Here is an 18,554-nt window from a genome sequence, read left to right as displayed (position 1 = left end):
GAACACCAAGACAAATCCAACTCAGCTGCCTCCAGACAAGATGATTCATACATCTGCCCTCAGCCCACCTTAATCTGGATCACAGTTGCTTACAGAAAAAAAAAAGAGAGAGAATAGATCTTCTCCTTCCAGGTATCTGAAGAAAGATTTAGATGGCTCTATTAGAATCTCACTTTATTTGCTGACAAATAAGCACTGATAGTATGGGAAAAGGTACACTCTTGCCAAACCCTGCTTCTGAGCACAAAAGGGTGGTGCCATCCAATTTTCTACATGTAGACGCCCCCAAGTTGACACTTCCCATGGGCACATAGAGAAAGTAAAACATATATTAATGAAGCTACTAAACATACTAAGGGTAGGTAAGTCGGACATGGTGGTGTTTGATGGATTTATTAGCTAAACACCATAGTTGCAACTGCGATGATCCTGGTAAAGGTGTTTACCACATCTCCCTGGATCTGTAGTCCAAAAAAAAAAAAACTTTTCCAAAAAAACAACTGTTTCTTGAAGAAATAGTGTGGAAGAAACAGTTAGACCATAGCCATCCCATGATAATCACATGCAGGCACAGATATTTCTGAGCTGTGTATTCTTTATCACCATATGAATACAAGCAAATATAGTCTCAAAGTTATACGCTTTGCTCAGCCTGCTTCTTTTAGAACATCTTGCAAACTTAATTAACAGAAGATTTGTCTACAGAGAAAAACCAAATGATGCTACAAATATGATTATGAGATAGCTAATCTGTATTAACTGAACTTTACTATGTACTCACTGTTATGCACCTATTATATCTGCTGGATCTGGTAACAAGAGGAACTTTACCATGGTAACATTACATATTACTTTGCTGCCATTAAGCCAATAACATTTAAGGTTAATCAAAATTCAATCACAGCAGGGCATGGTCTTAAGCAGAGATTGGAACAGTGCTTTTAATACTGCAAGATGATGGTTGTGTAATTCCGGGAACTGTACAGTAATCCCAAAAACCTCCTCCTTCCATGGTCTGGTATTGGAACAATTGCCCAACACTGATGTTGGCCCACGAGATTCACCCAAGAATACACATGCTCTGTCTTGCATGAATACAAACATACCGCATACATCCTGGCCCCCACACCAATTCCTCTTTTCCTTTTCACATGCCCACATGTGGTGATCTTTGCCACCAAACTAATTACAAATAATTCCACAAAAGAAGCATCTGTTGGAAATAAAAGGAATGGAGCATTCCTGAGTCTTTCCCATTCATCTTTTATCCTTCTCACCCACCCCTCTGTACTATTTCTTAAACTATACCCTGCTAATAATAAATACTTTAAAAATACTTTCTGCCCCCAGAGACATAGGGGCAGGATAAAAACTAAAATGGGGGTTCAGTTAATGTGCATGAAAATTGTTGTGGGTAACCTGACAGAAATGAAGATGGTGAGGGGTATTCAAATTTTGGGGGCCAGATGTTCTTGGACTATAATTCCCAGAAGACCTAACCACAGGCTGTGCTGGCTATGGACAACCAGGAACATGCAAAGCCCCAGATTTGATGAACCAGTGGGTTAGACAAATTTAACTACCCTACCATCAATATACCTGGTATTATCATGAGGAAATAAGTTACTCTTATTATATTCCCTCTTTACTATCAATGGAATTTACTCTTATTATATTCCCTCTTTACTATCAATGGCCACTCCTCAACCTCATGATGGATGCATACTGCCTGCATTAAGCTCAGTCTATCAGTTCATAGGGTACATGAATAAGAGGGTCCTCTCCTTTCATAGGAAACTGGTTCATCACTGAGTGGACAGAATGTTAGGCTAGATAAGCCTTTGGTCTGATCCAGCTGAGTTCTTATGCTCCCAACACCAGCTGAATGAATTTTAAAACTCAGTTTCTGTGAAATACCAACCTGCTGATGTACAGCAAAGATGGGGAAATTTTGGTCCATCAAACCAGATCTAGTTTGTGGGGATTCCCTAACCATCCCACAAGCTTCTGGTGGTATCTCTAGTCACATCATTGGAGATAAAAGATAAGGATCTATTTAAAGTCCAAGAAGTTGCTGAATGAAACAGGCTGAGTCAGAAAACTCATGCATGGAACCAACTGTTTGTCTGCAGTCGGGGAAGTTGTGCCACATGAGACCAAGCTCTGTTTTGCTTTACAACAATATCTAACTGGCTTAAGGCCTGTTTAGCTAGTCAGATGCCTGTGTGTATTTAGGAGATGGAGAGGAAGCAGGATGGCCCTCAGCTGCCCCTGCCTCCAACCCCATGCAATGCTGCAGATGGCTGTATACAGGAACTCTGCAAAAACAGCAGGTTGCCAATCACAGAGAAAGAGCTTAAGAGTCCATTGCCTCAAAATGATTACACAGCACAGCTTAATTTATGGGCCACAGATGATTTAAATAGATATTTGACTGCAATTAATCCAATTACACCAACTACAACATGATGTATACTAAGGTGAAAGCCAGCAAACCACATTTCCTGCAGCTCACTGTTGAAAGCCCCCATCCCACTCCTGGAACCAGATCAGCACTTACACAGCTGACTGTTTACCTTTTACACCCCATATATTTTAATCAGGCACTGAGGAGACCTTTAGCCATCGCCAAGGTGTTATATACAGGTGTCTGTAGATAAGCGTGTCAAAGACTGGCTCCACTCTGAGAGGACAGCCACAAAGTGTCCACTTCCAACACATACCCCATGTTGCTAATTTTTAAAAGTGTTACATATGTTGCAGCAGCTTGTAGATTTTTTTAAAAAAATTACATTATATAGATTCCCATGTAAAATCAATTATACAGATTATATCTCTGCCTGAAAACCCATCACAGAGTGAAGTACTCCTTGGAGTGAGGGAGATAAGAGATAGAAAAATTGTGGTGTGAGATAAGAGATGGAAAGCACATTATCTCTCAATATTCTCTTCCTTTTCATCATCTTTGCACCAAGAAATAGAAACTGAAATGGATTCAAGACTTCTTGGTTATTTCCAACCCTCAGAGTTCTGGAGAGCAACTGAACAGTCTATTTCCTTCCCCCACTATGGGTACTGCTTGGAAATTTATAAAGAAAGAAAAGCACAAAAATATTCACAGGTACACTAGGATCAGCAGGAGCTCAACACCCACTTCTGCACACCATTCTTTGACAAGATGGTGCCTTCCAGGTATTTGTACTAAAACTCCCATCATCCTCAGCAACACACCCAACTGAGATTGTACTCTCAAAAGATGTGGAAGAGTTCTAGTTTTGGGAAAGGCTGTCCAACACAGCTGTGCAAAACTTTCTGAAAACATGTTAGAGAGAACAGCTTCTCATACTTTCAGAAACATGAATAAGGAAGGGAAAGTTGATAATATTCTCACTAATTACATGCTGGTTCAACAGCCCCAGCAAGACAGAGGAGCCTCTAGGTAGATCCCCAGGAGCTAAAAATGAACCTGCCTAAATGGTTTAGACAGTTTCACTTCTTCACTGAAGGAAAAGTCAAAATATAAGTCATAAATCTACCACTATGTCTATTTCAGAATTAGTTGGGACTGAATATATCCTACGTCAATGAAAAAACCAAATACTGTACAGTTTCTGTAGCAGAGAAAGCAGATTACAGAAATGTGGTTGACCTTGCAACCAGTTTTAATTTAAACATAGTGCCCTTCTGTGAAGGTATGTCCAGACTTCTCATGTCGATTTTTCTACAGATAAACTCTAGGGCATTGGTCAGGACTGTGAAGCCACACCAACACTTCAAATAATAAGAGTGGACCCTAGAACACATGCAATAAACCTGTTTCTACATATCAGAACTCAATATTACTAAAAGCAGGGAGTCCTGTGGCACCTCTCAGTTGAAGAAGTTTTATTCAGTCTGTGTTTTTTCTGGAATACAGTCTACTTCCTTCAAGTACATTTGATGCTTTGCATTGCTGCAGTCAACCAAATGTTGACTTCATGCCACCAAATGAAGCTCTCATCTTATCATCATCCTGCCTCAAACACAGAATTTTATAGGGGACTAGATACTATCATCTTCTATTCAAAAGCCTAGTGGGTCTTCCATCTTTTTTTCTTACCACCACCACCGTCACAAACAAACTTATTAAGGAGACAGAAGCTACAATAGCCGTACGGTGTCTTTTGACTGATAATGTTAGGAGCTGTCAATCTGGACACTGCCACAGGTCTGATATCTTCCAGGAAAATCTGTTAATATGTATTCCTACTTAAATGAGCTTCTGAGAAATTCTGGGTTCTCTGATGCTGAGTTTGAAAATCATTTCTTTAACTGTAGGCTTGGACCCTACAGTTAGTTCAGCTGATGGGAGAAGGTTTTCCTGCTACCTCTTCTATGGGCAACCAATGCATTCCACCCACCTACGGCTAGAGAGCTCCTACCTGAGGCAGCTGGGATGAGAAGTTGCAGCTTGGTGGAAAACAAAAAACCTTTGAAATGAGATGATTGATTGATTGGTTGGTTGAATTGCAGTTCGCAGAATGATGGTGCTCCCCCCCCCCCGCTCACTTCATGTGAAGCACTGAAACAGCCTGCCACCTTTCCCTTTTGTCCCTTGTAAGAAGGCATCTCACAGAAGAGGGAAGACTTCTGTATACAGTGATATACTCTCCCATTAACAACTGTTCAATCTTCTGTCCAGTCTTCAACACCAGTTTTACTGACAGAGCAGTGCCATGGGTAAACTAGGATAAGGTTATGATTTTTCAGGTCCAAATTAAGATATCTGCCGGCTATTTATTTGGATAGCTAGCTACATAAATTAAGCTATCTACTAGCTTAATTCAGAAAAACAGGAAGAAATAAATTGTGGCAATACAGTATAAAATGAATTGTAAGGGTTTCTCTTTCCCTAATTTATCTGAAATGTTAATAATCCATCCAGACAGGTGTTCAAAACATTATAAATCACATTTAAAATGCGTTAATATTTCAAAACTGGTCACACATTAACGTACTGACCTCCTAAAAACAAAAGAAACCTTGAGAGATGGTGAGTGCTCTAACACTGTAGGCATTCAAGACAAAATTAGGGAGCCATCTGTCAGATTTGCTTTAACTTGGATTCCTGCATTGCGCAGGGGGTTAGACTTGATGACCTTACAGGCCATTTTTAATTTCATTACTGTATTCTACACCAGAACACTGCTAGATCATGGCCTGCCTAGTCCAGCATCTCACCTCTTACAGAGATCAGCTAGATGCCAATATTGGAAGCAGAATCCAAGGACAAAATCCAACTGCTGTCCCTCAGTGGATCTTGGAGACAGCATACAGCCATCATGTTTAGTGGTTATAGTAAAAGAGTCCATTTTTCTATCTTTAAAGCTTAAAGGACTGGCTGGAGTACAAAGATAATCAGTTACCTTCTGGGAGGTACATACAGTGACAGAGGGTTCCAATGGAAGAAGGTTTTACTAGAGTGATGTGACAGCCCCTGTGTAGTTTGGGACTACCTGTTTCTAGAAGGCAGAGATTTGATCTCCCCTTTAGCCACAACCAGTTCATAAACAGAACAAAAAAGGTGCACAGGAACCCCACCCCCCCACACACATTTAGACCATGAGCTTCCTCTGCTAGAGAAGATCAGGCAGCAGATCAAAAGGATTAGAAGGGGGGGGGGAGGTGTAAATCATTCCTGTCTCTCTCTGGAGAAACTCCATCTGCCCATGCTAGTCGGTAAGAGTTCTCCCTGCTGGAGTTTCTGAGGCCGGGTGATTATCCAGATAGCCTGTCTACGTGACTGGCCCACTGGCCTCTCCTGAAACTCTGCAACGAGGCCAGCCAATAAACCAGGCTGATTTCCAAAATAAAATATTATTTTATTTTAAAAACAGGACTTCTCTCCCACACTCCCACATCTGTATGGATACACCAAAGAACTTCTGGCCCATGCACTTTGGAGACAGAAATGTCTCTATGTATATGTAAACTTCATGCAGTTTACAATCTCATATATGAAACTTTAATTTATTCCACCACAGCCAAGGCATATGTGCAACAAAGTATCTGTGAGCTAAACGTATCATGTGGTAAACTTTCCCATTAACATTAAAGTCTAATAATCCTAGAGAAAAAGTGAATTTTATTCAGTTGGCACCAATACGCTCACACCCCTTGGGCAATTTTATAGCTTAGCAAAATGTCTCACTGTGCACATTCATTTTTAAAAGGGTCATATTATCCTTCCACCACCACCCCCAACTCCGGGAGGCAGTGGAAGACAGGAGGGCCTGGCATGCTCTGGTCCATGGGGTCACGAAGAGTCGGACACAACTTAATGACTAAACAACAACAGTATTCCCTGGTCTCTTTTTTTGGGAAATTGAAATGACGCTGCAAGAGGTCCTGACCAGGGTGGAGGGCAACACAGTTGTATTTTGATTTATGTATTTTATGTTGTAGTTAAAATAAAGTTTTCTTTAAAAAGGTAATTGAAATGCAAAGGACCCTACCCAATTTTACCTGTTTCGAAAAGACATGCTAAATATCAGAGATGGGGAAGCTTTTTCAAGGGTCCCCTTCCTTGGGGGCAAATATCAACAGTGAATCAGGCAAATTCTTGTGGAGGCAGAACCAAAAACTCACAGGGCTCTCCTTTCTCTCTTTCTCCCTTTCTCTCTGCTCACCCCCCCCCCCATTTTTTCTTCCCTCCCACCATGGTGGTCGGAGGGACGGATCATTCTACAGGAGATCAACTGCTTCTAAAACACTTTGGAAAATAGGCTGAAAGTCTCAAGCTAGAAAATAACACTAATTTGGAATTAATAGTTATAATTGCAATTGTATTTTTAATGATTTTATACATGTTTATATTGATGAGTTTTTATCCATGTAATTGTATTTTTTAATGATTTTATACATTTTCTATTGATGAGATTTTATCTATGTAAGCCGCCCCGAGTAGACATTGTCTAGAAGGGTGGGGTAAAAATCAAATAAATAAATAAATAAATAAATAAATAAATAAATAAATAAATAAATAAATAAATAAATAAATAACTTTATATAAACTAAATTTCCCACAGAAAGCATCACTGCCCAGAAACCAATAATACAAGATTAGCAGTTCTTTTTCTATTCCCTCGAGACAACAGATAAGCTGTAATTATTTACTACATGGGAATTCCCCAAAGAAAATGTATAACATCATCAGAAACTTTAATATGATTTTGCAAATGTCAACGTACTCCTGGGCATGATCAATCCAATTTCTCTGATCTGATGCAGAACAGTTTCATTCAAACAGGGCATTCTTCTCAGGAGAATTATATACCAGGAAGATTTATGAGTTTCCTTTTCTTTCTTCTCTTTAGCCCCACAATGCTTTCTCTGTGTGTGCACGGATGTGTACAAACATGTTTTAATGTGCCTGCACTTACTGAAGTCATCCCACATGGCATTAAGTACACTTTACGGCAGTATCAAACACTATAAAAGAGGACTTGGGTCTCAGTACCTATGAGGTGCAAATCACAGAGTTTAGGAAAGTTATTTGGGGGAGGGCTACAATTCCCTGAATCCACCAGCCAACATGGCCAGTGGCCATGTTCACAAGGGGGACTCTTGGAGCAAAATGGAAACAGAAGTATTATGGTACCGTAAGGACCGACAAATTTATTTCAGTGTGAACTTCCTGAAACAGTGTGTTTTGAACTTCAAAGACAGCTATATTCTCCCCTGTCAAACACTGTATATTGCTTAATGATTCCATCTACCGTCATGATGCTTATGCAATCAATATGTTGCAAAGTTACTGTTATAATGTGCCATTAAACCAATTCAGATTTATGGTGACCCAAAGAATTCATGAACGGTTTTATCATTAACACCTTACTCATGTCTTACTGTAGCTTCCTTTACTGAGTCAACCCATCTCAGGTTAGGTTTGCCTCTTTTCCTACTGCCTTCAACTTTTCCTTAGTATTATTGTCTTTTCTGGTGGTTCTTATCACAGTTCATTACCTGGATTAACAATTATATGTGCCTATATCCTTCTTTGTTTGCTGTGCACCATCACCTACACCGTGCATATAAATCTGTAGCTAAATTTTGCACTCCTTGTATCTGAGGAAGTGGGCTATTATTCACAAAAGCTTATATTGAAACAAATCTGTTGCCCTTTAAAATGCCACAATATTTTGACTTTTTTGTGGTTATATTTGCTGAACACTGCTACCGTTTAGAAAACTCGTCTGATCCAGTAACTCTTCCCTGATCCCATCTGGGAAAGTGACAGCACAGCCTCAGAAAAACCATTGTAGGAGATACTTTACTCAAGACAGCTGGTTGCAGCTGTGGTACTCATCATGTAACAGAGCATGTGGGCTATCCAGCAAAGCATGCTTCATGACCATTTATTTCATTTTCAATCTATGTTTGAGTATTAGTACTGAGGAACAGGACATACAGAAAGCGGATGAAAGCAACTTTTTTTGCTATCATTTATTTAAAAGGCCACAGAATAAAGATCTCTGGTCTTTGACTCCTTGCCTTGCTTTCTTCCTACCTCTCTTGCCTTTAGTCTCCTTTGTAATAAGTGCATCTCATTGTTGATTCCATATTGTTCTTTCTTCCCAGAACAACAGCATTGTAATTAATTGCAACGCTTTTGAAGTTGTAATTATATCCCCGGCTTGTCACTGGAATTACAGGCAGCTTCACAGAATCAAGAAACCCTACTCAGAAGATGGCATTTATCCTTATCATAAAAACAAAGGCAAGGAAAATGGAAAAGGCTTTGCCATTTGAATTGTTGATTTGCTTTTGATATATATTCTTCTCCAAATACCATTAAAACAAAGATGCTGAATTTTTATAACACTTCCAATGCATCACAGAAAACCATCAATCTATAAAGATGCTGACTTGGAAAAGAGAACTGATCCGTTTGTACATCAAATAACACAATGTTCTAGGACAGGGATGGGCAATGTGTGGCTATTCTGATGTCACCGAACTCTCAATATCCCTCACTACTGGCTATGCCCACTTGGTGATGGGAACCACGATTCAACAACCTCTGAAGGGTCACATATTCCTGATTCCATTCAAGGAATTACAGCATACAGAGACAAAAGGTGATATCCTGATCTTTCCACATACACTTTTGTAAAGACAGCTTTTCTGGAGAATTTGCTTGAGAGGCAATGGAAATAAAAGATATAGCTAGATCAGGATTATACCTGAGACATTCTGAGAAGAACAGTTCTTTCAAACTTTCTAGATGGTTTACAGTTCTCTCCTTCAGATCCCATCCTCAATGTCCCGCTCCTTTCCATACCCAGGGAAGAGGATATCCCAATTAGTTCCCTCCATTCATCAGTTTCATCTTTGCTGTTAACAGTATTTCTCTTCTCTTTTTAAACCAAACTCTCAAATTCTCCCACTTTGGCTTCTGGTAGGAGGGAATGAAGACAAACTGGATCCTGATTTAGGTGGGTCCAGCAGGGCTGGGGAAGCAGATTTTCTTGACTCTTCTTCCACATGACAGCTCCAAACCTCAATATTTTTATTCCAAGTGCCGAATACTATTCCTTCTGTGAATGGAGTCCAAACTTATTTTATTTCTTTTTTATTTTATTTATTTATTTTATTTATATCCCGCTTATGGTCAATTACGACCACTCTAGGCGGCTTACAACATAAAATACATGGGTAAATATAAAAAGGATTATTACATAATAAACAAATTCGACAAGATGGAGGGCGAACAATAGGAAAAGATAGGAAAGGAAAGCATCATGAATTAGCTGGAGGGGAAGGCCTGCCAAAACATCCACATTTTTAGTTGATTTTTAAAGATACCCAGCGAGGGGGCCGCGCAAATCTCCAGAGGCAGATTGTTCCAGAGGCGAGGAGCCACCACCGAGAAGGTACGGTTTCTTGTTTTTTTCCTTCCGGGCTTCCCTCGGCGTCAGGCTCCTCAGCCTCATCTCCTGAACAAACTTCTCTGGATGGCCCACTCTTCCCATCCATCTTCTTACACAACACCCTACCCTAGTTACCAGGATCTTCTGGCTCCCTGTAGCTTCTGGGAGCAGGACCAGAGAGGCTAACATGGAAAAGAGGGGAACCATCTCCACAAAGAGAAGTCTGATTCCACCAACCCTGCCATCCACACCTAAATCTGTAAAGGTAAAGGTAAAGGTTCCCCTTGACAATTTTTGTCCAGTCGTGTTCGACTCTAGGGGGCGCTGGTCATCCCCATTTCCAAGCCATAGAGCCAGCATTTTGTCCGAAGACAATCTTCCGTGGTCACATGGCCAGTGCGACTTAGACACGGAACGGTGTTACCTTCCCACCGAGGGTGGTCCCTATTTATCTACTCGCATTTGTATGCTTCCGAACCGCTAGGCTGACAGGAGCTGGGACAAGCAACGGGCACTCACTCCGTCGCGTGGATTCAATCTTACGACTGCTGGTCTTCTAACCCTGCAGCACAGGCTTCTGCAGTTTAGCCCACAGCGCCACCACGTCCCTTAAATCTGTATCTACACCTAAATCTGTATCTATCACCACCACTAGCACCATGGCTGCTCTTTGCGGTTCTGTTTAAACAGACAAGTAAGATGCACTAAGTGATCTCAAGTATATGCCCAAAGGTTTCCTTTTCACACAGTGGTTGCATCTGTCCAACAGGACTACTTCTGCCAATCCTGGGAACATTTTCATATAAAAGCAGCAGAAGATATTTTAAAAAACCAAGTGACTAAGCCAAGGGAATTTTTTTTTATTTTTTTCCTTAATCAAGACTTTAATAGTAAAGGTTGTTGTGGGTCTTTCGGGCTCTTTGGCCGTGTTCTGAAGGTTGTTCTTCCTAACGTTTCGCCAGTCTCTGTGGCCAGCATCTTCAGAGGACAGCATCTTCAGACCAGAGCAGAGTGCTGTCCTCTGAAGATGCCGGCCACAGAAACTGGCGAAATGTTAGGAAGAACAACCTTCAGAACACGGCCAAAGAGCCCGAAAAACCCACAACAACCATTAGATCCCAGCCATGAAAGCCTTCGCAAATGCATTTAATAGTAAACATCCCACTTTTTAAAAAAGATTCAAAAAGAAGTCAATGCAATTTACTGAACTGCATGCTACATTTATTACAATGTACTACTGTATTCAGTAGAACTGATTTGATTTAATACAGACAAAAATATCGAAGTCTCAGTATAAATCTTTTGAATCATACCCATATAACAAACAACTGACTTAAGGTCTGTGCAACAGAGAGATAGGGGGAAACAGCTGAATTTTAAGGCTAAGCACTATAACCGGCAATAAGTAATGCACCATCCCTCTTCTTTCCAAGAGGCATAAATTAGGTTTAGATTATGTAGCCAAAGCAGCGATATTGCTTGGGGAACCCAAGGTTTATATTAACCTCTTGCAAGAAATGAAGGAAAAATTTTAAAGGAGAGGACTGAAGACTTTGCCTTTCAGACAACCCAGTGAGGACTATGTGTTCTCAGTGGCCATAGAATGCTGACTAACTGTTGGAATGAAAAAAGAAGGGGTGGGATGAGGAACGGATCAAAGCATCTTGGAAAAGGGCATGGCTAGTGGACTGGAACACTGAACAGGAATATACAACACTGCAACATACCATTGCCTGTCCCACTTATTACCTACTGTGGACTTTCTAAAGCATGTAACTGACAAACAGCAGATAGAAAGCTTATGTCAGGAATGTCATTAGCCCGTATGAAGATGTTGTTGTTGTGGTGGTGGTGGTGGTGATGGTGGTGTGCCTTCAAGTCAGAACTGACTTATAGCAGCCCTAATAGGGCTTTCAAGGTCAGTGAGAGATTTAAGCAGTGGTTTTATCAGGTCCACTCCCCCCAGTCAGTTTCCATGGCTAAGCAGGAACTCATACCCAGGCCTCCTGAGTCCTAGTCCATCACTATGTCCACTACATCACACTGGGTATTGTAAGAAAACTACCTACTCCTTATTTACAACCTTCAGTCACCCAAGCCTTGCAATGTTTTCAGTGCTCAGATTATGAATATTTATGGCTCTAACTGTTCAATGGAACACCGACTTTCTATTTTAGAGGAAGAAATATTATTTTGTCCATTAACTCACCTGTAAACGTTTTAGGTAACTGTCACAGACTAATTGTCTGCCTGTTTATTTGCAAACAAGGCTCATTTTCCTCAATGGGCCTTTGAAATGAGCATGAACAGAACTGAATCATCAGCCTTCTAATAGGTGACCTTGCCTGCTGTCTTCTTTTCAGCCTCAGCTAGAGCAGAGTGGATTCAGTGACTCAACTGCTGAATGGCAAGTCGACAGCTATGTAAACTCTACTGGGTCAACAGGTCTACTCTAGCTGTGACCAGGAACAGAATACTATGAGAACATTTTGCTAGTTACAACTACCAGCTGGCATGCATCCTTGTTCACGACACATGTGCATTTCACAAAGAAGAACCTCGTGGCACAGTGGTTAAACTGCTGTACTGCAGCTAAAACTGTGCTCACGACCTGGGGTTCAAATCCCAGGTAGCCGGCTCAAGGTTGACTCAGCCTTCTATCCTTCCGAGGTTGGTAAAATGAGTACCCAGCTTGCTGGGGGGGCAATGTGTAGCCTGCATAATTAAATTGTAAACCGCCCGGAGAGTGCTTGAAGCGCTATGGGGCAGTATATAAGCAGCACGCTTTTGCTTTTTGCTTTGATGCGGCTTGCACACCATCAGTGGTTTAAATGGGGCTTCCACCATGCGACAATTTGAAAATTATAAACACCTCATAACACCATTACATAATGAAAAGACAGAAGCAGAATAACTGTCTACTTCTCACATCAGATTCAGGAGGGAAGCATTCCACCACAGCCTATGATGCCCAGCTGCTCTTGGGTATTAAATCCCATGAGCCACAACCAGCATGTACAATGGCTAAGGATGATGGGAGTGACAGTCCAACAATATCTGGGGATGACAAGTATGGAAAATCTGCTTTATAATTCTGCATTGTTTTTCTAGATGTGAAGCAGATCTTTTGATTTGGACAGAGTTCGTTAAAAAAACTACAACAGAGTTCAGTCTGGGAGGTTCCCACCCCCTCTGCAGCCCCCCTCCCCTTTTTGTGAGAAAATGTCCATCATCATATGGATATCGCCAAACTAAGCAGGTACATTGAGAAACATTCCATGACTTAAAGCAATCACTTAGGGATCCTTTTATATAACTACACACAGGGGTTGTGATCTTTTCATAAATTGTTCAAGGGTGCAACATTTCACTAAGTAGATCAGGAGCTTTTCAGTGCAAGAGTTACGACCAGCAAAATGGCACAACTTGCATTCAATGTGGCCATAACACATCAACCAGCTGAAGTCTGAAAAGGGAGAGAAATGCCAGGTTCAGTGATAAAGAAATATAGCACACTTGCTTTGTACAGGAGGAAAGGCTCTCAGGGAGGTATGCAGGAGAAAATAAATTGCCCCAAAGTTACCGAAAACAGTACAGAACAAGGGATGTATAAAGAAATACATCTCAATAGTAAAAAAAAGTAATGTTTGCAATACTTGCAAGAGTAGAAGAAGATCTTGCTCTGTTTTTTAAAAAGATAATAATAAAAACAATACCAGACAAAGGAAAATATTATTTCCCTCAATGTGCTGAATGATAGCAAAAAAGAGCTGGGAGGATATGCCATCAGCAATGCAGACAAGAGCAAATGAAATTGGGAATGTGTCTCACAAAGTTCCTACACAATTTATGAACTATTTTATTAGCAACATCCAAATGGCAATAAATTTCCATTTCAGTCCATGGGACTGAGACCAAGAAAGACTTGCCAAGGACCACATTGGTGTTTTTTTTTAATGGGTGAACAGGGTTCTGAACCCCAGATGTCAAATGCAGGGTTCTGTCCAACAGTTGACTATACTTCGCGGGGGGGGGGGGAGGGAAGGTTGATCTGACAAAAAGTATAGGAAGTTTTAAAAAGGCAAGCAAGAAAAAAGAAAGAAAAATTAGGAGAATGGTGGAACTTCAAATACGATGAGAGATACTCAGTGGTTTAGGCAGTTGGAGTTGAAGAGTAACAGAGATGGAGGATGGAATGAAGCCATATTAGCCTGGAGAAAGCTCCAAGTGTAATACTCAGCCAGCCATCTGCTTAGCAACACAGGTTGCCATAAATACAGAATACAAGCCCAAGCTTCTTTTACACAGCACTTCCTCATGTGAGATCACAAAAGCATTTGAGAAATCTCCTGTTTCTAACTTCAAACTCTCACTGACAAAAACAAAACAAAGATCTGTCAGAGCCAGCAAAAAAAAAAAAATCCTTTTTGGACTATAACACCCAGAATCCACAAGCTGCATGGCACTGGCCAGGACAACATAGGGACATAGGGATTCTAGGATGTGTAGTCCAAGAAAGTAACTTTTCTAAGCTATGTCGATATAAGGGCCAAATGATGGTAGAAATCTGAATACAGACTACATAAGTTACCCACAGCTTAAAAAGACAGAAGAGCTTCCTTTTAGAATTACATTTTTTTAAAAAAATAATAATTTATGTGTTAACTACATGTAATGGCCAGCAGCCATTTCTACCTCCCAAAACTGATATGGACTGGGAATAGTTCAGCCTGTAACCAGTTCTAAATTAATGCAGCCCATGTGTGAGCATATTCATAGTTTATAACCTGCTGTTATCAATATCTGCATTTCTGCATGTTCACATTTTGAAATATAAGAAATTAAACACTGCCACTAATAACCACTTTCCAACTTTGAGCTGATGCATTATCAAACTTGATTCATGTGCATTCCTGGAAATGCAAATGCTGTTTTTAAGAAACATACAAGATTACTTTCTTTAAGCACAGATGCCAATATTCAGGCTTAAACCTAAGATTAAATGCTACCGATCCATGAGAGGCCTTCACCGTCCACCTAGCTGTACATTCAGATGTCTTTCTCCACTCGCCCTAGATAGATCATTGTGCTTGAGGAGTTTCATGTAGCCGATTAGCAACAAATGGAAGATTATGTGAGAAATCACATCCCTTGGAATAAGGCCACTGGCTAACACCTGTTTCCTTAGTTAAACTGAGTTTAATAACCACAGGATCCCTTCCCAACCTACTTACAGTCCCCCGCGCTGCTGGAAAAGGGTCATTGATCCAAGATGGCAGGATAACTAAAAGCCAACCAGGTTCGCAATCTAAAGCAGGTGGGGAGAGGGTGTCACCGCAAAGTGACCAACCACATCTTCAATGCTGTTCCTATTTCGGAAGCATTCCCCAAACCATACTGCACAGATTGCACTGCAGGATGAACTTCCTTTATTAAGAGAAAGCAAGGCACACACCAGAATGGCAAGACCAGATTCAGGAACATTACCCTTTCACGCCACTGCACTAGGTTCTCTTCCATTCATTCTGCAGAGCGGCCCATTCTTCACCTCATCTTGTTTCAGTTCCACATTGGCCCATATATCATGAACTAGCCTCACAGAAAAGCAACCTGAACTCTCTCTCACATAAGACATCTGTGTCTGGGGCAGAGCAGGGGGAAACAGCACTTTTGACCAGCCCGCCACCCTGGCAAAGGTCCTGCTTTCACTGGGGAAAATGGCAATAGCACACACACACATATACACAGAGAGAGGGGGGGCTCTACCACCCATTAAACAGCACAGGTGAGCTTGACCTTAATGCACTTCCCACCCCCTCCACCTCAAAAAACCTTTGATTTCTAAACTGGCACAGAACATTCCAGGGCTCCAAACAATGTTTTCCCCTCCCGGTGTGTGTCCCCTCCGATACCTGTTGAAACCAGATGGGGAACAGGCCCAAGACGTGTTGAGACATGCCGGGGATAATTAAGAGGGCTCTTCCATAGCCAGCCGGTGGCCTTCCAAAGTTCATTCACACATCCCACTCAGACAGGCTGGCTAGCAGCCTGACTCTAGCTTGCACATGTATTGCTATTAATACCAAGCCAGAGGAGGAGGTTAGAGGAGGAGCAAGTGGGGGAGGCTGGTGTTCTTGGGGGGGGGGTGGGCTTATGAGAAGCTGACATTGTATTTTGAGAATGGAGAATAGGGGGAGGAGGGATAAGAAGGCTTGACCGGCTCTACATAGCTTCCCAAATCATAAATTCATCCATTGACCGCCGTCCCGTCCCGTCTCCCCCCCCTCACCCGCCCCCATCCTTGGACTCTGTGAAGGTCTCACCGTGTGGGCGGCGCTGCTGGGCTTGAGCGGCGGCAAAGCGATGGGGGACGGCGGCCCGGTCCCTGCGCCCGTCCGGGAGGCCCCTCTGGCGCCGATCCCCGGGGAAGACTGGAACTGGCGAGCCCCCTCGCCCCCTCCACCACGGCCGCCTGCGGAGGAAGGGAGAAGAGGGGGTCTGAGAGCCACCGAGACGCGCTCCGGATCCAGCAGGCTTCGGTTCAAAGGGAGGAGAAAGTGATGGAGGAAGTGGAAAAGGGGGCCGAAGTAGCCGCCGCCGCCTCCTCCCTCCCAGCGCCCCACATCGTCTGCCTCCGGCTGCCATCGCAATATGGTCTGAGGGACCATTCCGAGCTGATCAGAAACGTGGCACACCGGAGCGCAGGCCGGGCTCCCGCTCGCCGCGTTGCCTGCCGCCGGTGCGTAGCTAGAGAGCTAATCAGGACGGAGGCCGCCGCTCGTTAACCCAGTTAAACCTTTCATCCATGATTAACCCACAACCATTAGAAGCATAAGTGAGAAACCAAACTGGATTTGCGCGGCACGCATTGCTCGGCTTCCCTCCTCCCCCCCCCTCGTTCGCCCGCCGCTGCACCTTCTGTCTGGCCGCGAGGGGAGGGGGGCTTCCCTCCTGCAATCCCCTTTGCGGCACCTCGCCTCGGCGGCCTCCAGGGAAGAGAGATCAAGAAGCCCCCCCCCCCGACCCATCGCCCGCCCGCCTCCGCGCACTCCCGCTACCACTCCGGGGTCCAATTCGGAATCGAGCGAGAAGACGTGAGCGCCCTCCTCGCTTTCCCCACCACGGCGACGCCAAGGTCGCCCTTTTCTTCGTGAAACAAAACAAGGCCACGAAGCGCTCTCCACACTTGTCAGATTTACCCAAACTTGCCGGCTGGGCGAACCGAACCGCGGTCACGGCGAGAAGCCCGAGGGACTCCAGGCCAAGCTGGGGCGGCGGCGGCGGCGGCGGCGGCGGCGGCAGCCCTTCGTGGCAAAACGGAGCGGGCAGATCTCCGGGCGAAAGTGGGGATTTTGGGGACCGGCGGCGTAAGAAGGGGGAAGGCTGGGTTTCAATCACAAGTTCAGAGCTTAGGGCTCTCTCTCCCGTGGTTTTACCGGGGGGGGGAGGAGGATGGGGGGCGTCCAGGGAAAAGGGAGGGGGGTGTTAGGAGGTCAATCGGTTCATTCCTGCTGCCAAGCCTTTTGCTCCTTACCAGCTGGGCAAGCCGCCGACGCGGCTCCTCCGGCCCCAGCAGCACTGGCAGAAGGTTTCCTGGTGGTTAACATGGCCGCTGGTGAGGAGGTAGAAGGGAATACATTTCAAGGCTGCCGCGCCTCCTCCCGATCTTCGCCGCCGCCGCCGCTCCGCCGGCCCAGCCTCTCCTCGCCGCGGCTCCCGCCGTCTTCTTGCAAGCAGCCGCGGCAGTCACTGCTTTCCCACCCAGGCGCGCACTCCTCCGCGGCATCCGTCTCCCCAAGCCCGGGCCCGCCGGACGGCAGCCACCGCCGGCCCTCACCGCCGCCGCCGCCGCCGCCGCTTCTCCTCCTCCTTCTTCTTCCTTGTCCTCGTCTTCCTTCTCCGGCGGCACCAGAGGCGGCGGCAGCAGCAGCAGCGAGAGCGCCGCCGCCGCCCCCCGCCCCAAACACATCACCCCGCCAGGGTCCAGGATTCCCGAGCCGAGTCGGTCGTGTGCGGCAACAAGGGCGGAGGAAGCGGGGCCGCCTCGGCCCTTCCCTCTCGGCTCTCCCCCTCCGTCCCCCCCCGCCCGCTCCGAGAGACAGGAACGCCCGGCGACAGACAGACGGACCGCCCTCCAGCCCGAGGGGGGCCACCCAGGCCCCTCCCCTCGGCCCCCTTTTCTCCTCCTCCGCTCCCGCCCCCCCCTTTTCCAGCGCCGTAGCGGAACCTCTTCCGCCGCCACACTTTCGCTTTCCACACACACACACACACACACACACACACTCCCCGGACAGCTCCGCTGAAAGCCGCCTCGGGGAGTCTGTATTCCCCCCCCCCGGTCCGGCCGAGGCTTCAGCCCACCCGCCCGGCTTTCCTCGCCTTCCCCTCCCTTCCCGGCTCGCCTCTTTCTCTCGTGGGGCTGTGCAGCTGTCCCGAACGTGGCGAGGGGGGGGGGGCGCAGTGGCCCATCCGCTCACCAAGAAGCGGGTGGGTGGGGATCAGCCTCGGTGAAGGCCAGGAAAGCCGCCGCCACCCTTCTTCCTCCCTGGGCGACGGGGGGGGGGCGGCGGCTGGGCACCCCGCCTCCCCGGTTCAGGCTTGCCACCTGCACGTCCACAGCGGGGGCCACCGCTCGCCGGGCGC

The 18,554-nt window shown here is 44.7% G+C and overlaps 1 protein-coding gene across 3 annotated transcripts in view; it reads right to left on the bottom strand.

The window, feature by feature from the left end:
* DYRK2 (dual specificity tyrosine phosphorylation regulated kinase 2) overlaps positions 1-18,018 on the bottom strand; it is a 30,141-nt gene extending 12,123 nt beyond the window's left edge. Inside the window, exons 1-2 of one of the 3 annotated variants that reach the window (XM_073000397.2) lie at positions 17,446-18,017; positions 16,235-16,383 (exon numbers count right to left, since the gene is read on the bottom strand). In XM_073000397.2, coding sequence (XP_072856498.2) covers positions 16,235-16,383; positions 17,446-17,518 — 222 coding nt within the window. In that variant the 5' untranslated portion in view covers positions 17,519-18,017. Of the gene's footprint in view, positions 1-16,234; positions 16,384-17,110; positions 17,134-17,445 lie in introns of those variants that run through there. The other 2 variants (XM_020786010.3, XM_073000398.2) reach the window with 2 other exon arrangements.
* Positions 18,019-18,554: the final 536 nt, after the last annotated feature.

The sequence above is a fragment of the Pogona vitticeps genome, chromosome 5, assembly GCF_051106095.1.
Source record: "Pogona vitticeps strain Pit_001003342236 chromosome 5, PviZW2.1, whole genome shotgun sequence".
Classification (NCBI taxonomy): domain Eukaryota; kingdom Metazoa; phylum Chordata; class Lepidosauria; order Squamata; family Agamidae; genus Pogona; species Pogona vitticeps.
Note: the sequence above shows the minus strand (reverse complement) of the source record. Positions and strands in the feature narration are given on the sequence as shown.